The sequence below is a fragment of the Poecilia latipinna genome, unplaced genomic scaffold, assembly GCF_001443285.1.
Source record: "Poecilia latipinna isolate Pla-1442-1.1 unplaced genomic scaffold, P_latipinna-1.0 Scaffold149, whole genome shotgun sequence".
In the NCBI taxonomy this organism is placed as follows: domain Eukaryota; kingdom Metazoa; phylum Chordata; class Actinopteri; order Cyprinodontiformes; family Poeciliidae; genus Poecilia; species Poecilia latipinna.
This window is the reverse complement of record NW_015112765.1, coordinates 144,197-151,425: the sequence shown is the minus strand read 5'-3', so window position 1 is coordinate 151,425 and position 7,229 is coordinate 144,197. Positions and strand designations below refer to the sequence as shown.

The 7,229-nt window shown below is 41.2% G+C and overlaps 1 protein-coding gene across 4 annotated transcripts in view; it reads right to left on the bottom strand.

The window, feature by feature from the left end:
* Positions 1-7,222, bottom strand: part of LOC106945538 (active breakpoint cluster region-related protein) — a 23,658-nt gene extending 16,436 nt beyond the window's left edge. Inside the window, exons 1-5 of one of the 4 annotated variants that reach the window (XM_015029274.1) lie at positions 7,109-7,222; positions 5,661-5,851; positions 5,383-5,480; positions 2,690-2,794; positions 245-478 (exon numbers count right to left, since the gene is read on the bottom strand). In XM_015029274.1, the coding sequence (XP_014884760.1) occupies positions 245-478; positions 2,690-2,794; positions 5,383-5,480; positions 5,661-5,712 (489 nt within the window). In that variant the 5' untranslated portion in view covers positions 5,713-5,851; positions 7,109-7,222. Of the gene's footprint in view, positions 1-244; positions 479-2,689; positions 2,795-5,382; positions 5,481-5,660; positions 6,147-7,108 lie in introns of those variants that run through there. The other 3 variants (XM_015029276.1, XM_015029273.1, XM_015029275.1) reach the window with 3 other exon arrangements.
* Positions 7,223-7,229: the final 7 nt, after the last annotated feature.

Below are 7,229 nucleotides of genomic sequence, written 5' to 3'. Positions count from 1 at the left end.
AATTGGCAGCACAAAGCTAAAAATAAAAAACCCCCGGAAAAAAACCTTTTGGAACAAAAAAAAAAAAAAAAAAAAAAAGACTTCCTGCACTAAACATGAAGCCAGAGCTTCACTGGTGCAATTTAGATCAAAAGGGTAGTCATGTGTTTGAACGGCCTAGTCAAAGTGCAGCCATAATAGATACAACTGAAAATCTGTGATGAGACTGGAAGTGTAGCTGCACCCAGGGCAGAAGCAAACGTACCAGTTTCAGAAACAGGTCTCCCATCTCCAGCTCAGAGTTGCTGCACGACGTCACCGTTTCCTGACCGGAGTCGACGTCCGGCGGCGTGTGAGAGCCGAGTCGGGCCTTCAGGCCGGAGTAAAAGCTCTGGTGAATGTCTTTGAGCTCCGGGATCTGGTAGAAAACCGTCTGCACCTGCTGACTGGAAAGCACCGGCTGGGACGTCCCGGCCGAGGCCCGCAGAGCCTTCATGGGCTGCGGAGAAAAAATTTAAATAAAAAACTTTAAAAAAAAAAATAAAAATTGAGTTCAATAAAGCTAAGGGCCAACTGGTAAAAATAACACACTAAAATAAAAAAAAGGAGAAAATGGGTCTGAAGTTGTGAACAACACGCAGACAAGCGAGCGCTGAGAGCACACACACACACACACACATCTGCAGAGTTCAGTTCTTACATGGCAGTATAATGCGACGTGTTTTCACGGTGATAACAAAGTCACATGACTAATGCATGCAAACTGCTGAGCAAAACCACAAGCATTCACCTTCTCACTAGACGTTTTATTTAACTTTATTTCACACACAGAAAACGTTTTCTCTCTTTCTTCAGCGCGTTACGCCCGATGAGAATGGGGAAACGGCAGTGGCCGCTGTTAATAGCAGAGAAAAGAAAAAAGAGAGAGAGAGAAGAAATTGGCCCTGAATGCGTCATGCTCTCATTGTTGCACCATCATTTCCTGTCTGAAAGGGGAAATACGCTGCTGGTGTCCAGCTCTGTGTTCATGCTGTGGGAGTTCCTTATCAGAGGTCTGAATGATGCACAGCTGAAGATGGGATTGGGCTTGTGGGGATGTTGAACTTCTCGGGATGTTGGCTTTGCTCTGAACGCGTTAGATCAAATCGAACGTTTTGGCCTGAATGCAAAACAGCAGGTCTGACAGGAAGCTGCTGCTGCTGCTGCTGCTGCTGATGCATGTGCTGCTTACGTTGTTCTAGGCTGTGGCAGAGAGAAAGTTTTGTTTATTCGTGAGATGAAACTCTTTTTAATTTACGAGTCCGTCTGTGTTCTCACGCTCACTTGTGCGTAAAAGATTTGCATGGGAGAGAAACGGCATCAAGTGATCGTCTGGGTGTCTAAACTCAGCTTTGGAGAAATCTAGCATAGACACGCCCAGCTGCTGCCCTCCAAACACCGTCAAACAGTTTTTATTGCTACTTTAGCTGGTGCAACTCATCATCCTGAATGGTTTTCAGGTTGAACAACCTGTCCGAAAGTCATGGTGGGCTGCAAAAGTACTGACACCGTTTCTAGAGCAAGAGTGAACCGACTGCGGTTACTGGCCGATCACCGATGTTCAAAAAAAGATTTTTACTAATACTGATTTATGTTTTTCCACAAATGACATCTTTTTCATAACTGACCAGAACTGTTATGACGCCACATTATGCCACAGACAGACAGAAAGACAGACAGACAGACAGACCAGACTTTATTGCCCAACTATCAATAAAAATAAAAGACTAAAAAGTGCATCAAAAAGGTCCCTAACCATTCAGGATGCAATATTAAGGACTTATTGATCAATTGGTGAGCCCCTTGCAAAAAGACTTACATTTTTCTTTACAAAAAAGCTTAAACTCGGTCTGATTTGATTGATAGTGTGTAAAAATCAACACGTTTTGATCTAAACCGTTCCAGCTCTGCTTTTCTGCACTCCGCATCAACATTTTCTGTCATTTCTTGTAACAAAAACAGGAATTTTGTTTGTCATCTCCATGTCTGTGCAGCAGCTAGTAGTGAAATTACTGTTGCATAATTCAGACTAATGGACAGGAATAAACTTATATTGCTTCCTCATACAGAAAAGATCAAGTCACAAACTGAATTTACTTGTCAATCGAGATCTTAAGTGTTTGGTTTTAAATAGGCGTTGAATGTTTCCGCACATCGCCCGTGTTTTATTTTTAGATGAAGTCACATTAGCTGAGAACTGCTTCGGTTTTTTAAGAAAAAGGGGAACCTTATATACAATGGTTGAACAATCCACAAAGAGGGAAGCAGCCACGTTTGGTGTAATAAGTGACATCTGGCCGAGCGCTGCTTGAAACAGCCGTTTGGATCCATTTTCAGACAGAGCGCAGTCCAAACACAAAATGAAAGATTACCTTCAGCTCCACAAATACATGCATGAATTAAATACATGAAGCGGTGGTGGTGGTGGTGGGGGGTGTCGCTGACTCAAACGGTTAATTTTTCACAAGTAGCTGAACAATAAAAAGGAAGTTATGCAGCAATGAGCCAATTTGGGGGGGGGTTCAAATAAGTGTGCATTAAGGGTTTGAGTGCAACAAACTTTCATTTGCATGATTTGGTTTAGAGGTTAGGTAAGAATATACTGTGGTCAGACTGAAAACAAAGTGTGTGGAAAAAGAAAATGATAGAAACAAGAATTCGTTAGCGTTACCGCCAGCAGGGCGTCCAGCTCCCTGAGGTACACCTCCTCGCTCTCCAGGATGCCCCTCAGGACCACCAGCCTCTTCTCCAGCATCTCCTCGCGGCTGCATGACGTCTGGGAGAGATGCATGAAATCAGTCAGTGAAATGGACGCGATGCTGCCGCACAAACTGCGGCGCTACCAGTGAGGCGTGAGATGGATAGCTGAGATCTCTCAGGTGAATCATCTCAAAGCAATTTGGATAAGCAAATCCGTCAACTTATTTATAGATCTGGTCAGACGTTTGCATGCGCACATCAAAGGCATCAAGAGTTAACCTGTCTGTCACTAGAGGACCCAAATTTGGGTCCTGACAACTTGAGACCAACAGGTTAAAATTGATTTGGGATTCAAAATGATTTTTTTAAGGTTTTTGTCCAGGGTGAAATGACGACGCAACTTCAAGGAATTCATGCGATTTCTTTGGGTTTAATATGATATATGTGTAGATGCTCTAACTGTACCACCCCATGCTAATACTTGGTTAAATATTCTTCAGCAATGTGCAGAAAAAAAAACACAGACTTTTTATAGCCGCCTTCTAGCTTCTGGTAAAAATTTTGCATGCACCTCTTGTATTTTAACCATTGACAAAGTTCATATCAGTGTTTGGGATCTTTGTTCTGCCTCAGCACTCATCTGTGTCCGATTTCCATCCGTTTGACCCAAACTGCCACCTCCGAGGAGAGAAAGCTGGTTAGGATTTCCACAAACACCCCACATCACAGGTTCTGGTCTGACATAAACTAGAAGATTTTGAAAACCACATGGAAATTACACATCACCAACGACTGAGAGGGTGGTAGTGCTGCTCCAAAACGACGCCTTCACACACACAGAGAGAGAGAGAGAGAGAAGCCAAGTATCTACTGGCAAGAAAGTATGTGGTCGGATGAGACGTAAATTTATCTGTCTAGAGATCAGAACTATGTTGAACACGATGGCGATAGCATAATCTGTTGTTGTCGGTCACTTGCTGATGGCCACAAACACAACGTGGTAGATTTGCAACTCGCTAACAGGCATTTAACCAAATTTTGTTGGGGGAGTATGTAAATGTTTGAGCTGGTTTGCATGAAAAAGAAAAAAGAAAAAAACACAGTAACTTCAAACTACTTCACTCCGTCATTGCTTTACAGTTTGCAGTTGTTGGTCATGTAACGCTTTGCATAAAGCATGAGTCACATTAAAAGGCCAAAATGAATCACCTTTGGTGAGTGTATGTAAACATTTGACCATCGCTGCACCTTTTGTCACTGGCTGAGTTCAGCTTCTCGGCTGCTTTAAATAAACTTTAAGTTCTTCTGTTTTGGTTTTCAGCAGCTGCTGTCTGAACTTTGTCGAAAACGATGCCTTCAGGCTCAAACACAGTTTGAGATGTTTATCTGCATCCGTTCGTTTATATTTTCCCTGCAGCTTTCCCGAGGTAGTCGCTTTGCATAAGTGGATGTAGGTGGAGGTCATCAGCCAATCAGTGAAAAACGGACAACTGTGTGGCACCCTTTGGCTGATTAAATTTTACTCCAAGAGGATATCTTTATTGGTCATTTTTTAAATATTTATTTTACTTCCCATTATTCATGTTGCTATTAGAGATTCCTTAAAAGCAGAGATGATAGAGCTGTTATCAGTTTTCCTTCTCATGTGAAATCTGTGTGACCTCTTGATACATCTCCTACATAAAAATCAACAAATAACACCATGCTTTTATTGTGAAAGTCTTTCTTGATTATTAAAAATGTATTGTGCTTTTTTTGTAACGTCTTTTTGATATTTATTCTTGATTAAGTGTATGTTTTTGTATTTTTTGCTTCTACTCTGTTGGAAACACAGCACTCTCCACATTTATTTGCACCCTTGACTAAAAATGTTTGGAAATTCTTAAAATAAATACATATCTGTTACTGCAGCAGCAGTTTCTCTTTAAGAAGATATTTTTAAAGAGAAGGAAAGAAGAACTAACTCTTCTGTGTCACTCTTGTTGGCGCCGAAGCATTTTTTATTTTTATTTTTTATTATTTTTTTGCTTTTTTAAATTCAAAAAGCATCGAAAAACCTAATTATTTTTTTCTTTTTGTCCTGCTATGTAAAAGTGTCTTAACACAGGACTAATTTGCCTTAGCCACTGTGCAATATGGAAAAGACGTGAGAACATTCCATTACGTCAAATTACGTCCTCATTTCTAATAAATCTTAATTTGGTATTTCATGACTCACCCTGGTTCTTGTCACTTATATTAAAGAACTACAGTTTCCAAAACAACCAAAAGGAAAAAAAAACATGGAAGAAGGAAAGAGGAAGTAATAATCCAAAGAGGAATTGCAATCAGTGCAGCGGCCTGTTATTTACCGTGCAATTTACGTTCAGCCTTCGTTTGCTTTGAATAAGGCAAACTAAAGTTTGTCACAAAACATGAGCGCACATACGGTGAAAGCGTAATATTTCTCCGGTACGTGTAGAGCACTTGGTGCTGAAGGTTTCAGAAACATCAAGGGTCCTGTGTGTGTTTTCCATTTGGCCCTTGAACGCGTCATCGTATCCCTGCTGGCATTATGGGAAATTAAATCACTGAAAGACTTAACTGCCCGCCAGAGACAACAAGAAACCCAAGGGCGTCCACTGAGTGACGTGATGAGACATTTGGGATGCGGGACAGACTCACCGGGGTGTCCGGGAAGTCGATGCTCTCAGAGCAGAGAGGGGAGAGGAAACAGGAGACCGCCTCCTCATGGAAAACATCCTCCAGGCCCTCTCCTCCTGCTTTTCACAGCGGAATAAACACAAGCAATCAGCAACAACGAGGAAGCCGCCTTTAAATAAAAAATAAAATAAAATAAAAATAAAAGCTCCGCGTGAAATGACACCAGAGAGATGTGCTGTCAAAGCAAGATAAAGTGCATCATTTGCATCCTTCCTCCTCTTTCTCCTCCTCCTCCTCACCTGCAGCATGGTGGGACTCCAGGTAGCTCAGCGCCTCTTGGTAGACGTTCATGGCGGAGAGGAGCCCGCTGCTCGCCGCTCAAGCAACACGGGACTGGAGACGCGGTGCGCGATCGCACCCAGATGGGGGAGAGGAAACTTCCTCTTTCAGTTAAGAATGAGCGTAAGAGGAAAACACAGCGGCTTCCTGTCTGTGTGGAAAGTCAGTAAAGGTTGATGAGAACCGAGCACCTGTTGATTGATCCATTCCTCGCTGTTGCTTCCTGTGAAAAACGTTTTTGTTTTGTTTTTTTCTCTCAGCGCCGCTGCTTGCAGAGAGGCTGCGGCTCGAAACGTCACCACACCGACTGGACGCTCAAGTGGCTTTTTGCGTTTTCGGCTCTCTGACAAGCAGCTGTTAAACATTGACATTAATCATACATCAGTATTTGAAAGCAAACGAGGCCAAAGCTGAAATATATTGCAGAGAATAAGATAGCCGCAATGAATTCTGAGTAATTAATTTAGTTTACTTTGTTATGTGTGTTTTATGAACAGCAAAGATAAACAGAGATCGCAGTTTACTCCCACATCTGGGTCTGAATGGCCTTTTTGTAATTCAACGGCGCCCCCTGGTGGAGCACAACTGAAGGCACAGATTCAGATCGACACCTGTGCAAACGAGATGAATTACTAGGGAACTGTTTTGTTTTTTTTTTTGTTGAAGAGTTTTGTCATTTGCACAGAGATACAGTCTGAGACAGGTATATATGTACAGGAACTATAAGACATTTAAGAAATAAAACAATAAAACTATATTATTTAATTCAATGTAGATGTTTAATTAAAATAAGAAGAAAAAAACCTGTATTCACATTAACTTTATAGATTGTAAAAATACCTTTACAGCTCAAAATACTGCAAAACAAAAACACCCAACACTAGACTGTCGCAATCAGTTAAAAACAAACTGTGAACCATCTGTGCCACATAAAAATATGTTTAATTTGTAGAAGTTCATACTTTCATACGATTGGTAAAATTCAAAAAGTGGAAAAAGCAAAACAAAACTCAGCAGTTTGGTTGGTTCAGATTTACCAGTGTTTACTAATCCAATATGATGATTTCAAACTCCCATCTCCGTGAGAAGTGAGGTAGCTTTACAGTTATTCAGAGGAGGAACTTCATGCTGATAACATGGATTATCTGACAAGTTTATGACTTTAGTTCAGATTTACATACCTGGCCAGAAACAAATAAAACTAAATAATTATTAACTTAACACGTAGCCACTTAACAACAGCAACTTCCTCTTTATGATCTATTTACTATTATGTTACATGTTATCTTTCCACTGCAGTTGGATCAGATTCCACTTTCACATGTGATTTGCAAATTTCTTCATTCGGAGGCCAAAGGATGCAGCAGTTCAACTATTTAACAAAAAAACAAAAAAACAAAAAAGTTACCTTGTTCACCAGCAGAGGGGCTCGAAACGGGCTTCACACCAACAAGACGTCAAATCTGTAGTTCCTGTGAACCCAGATGGATGTAGATGCAGGGAGCTAAACAAAGCGGTTGTTGTGCTAC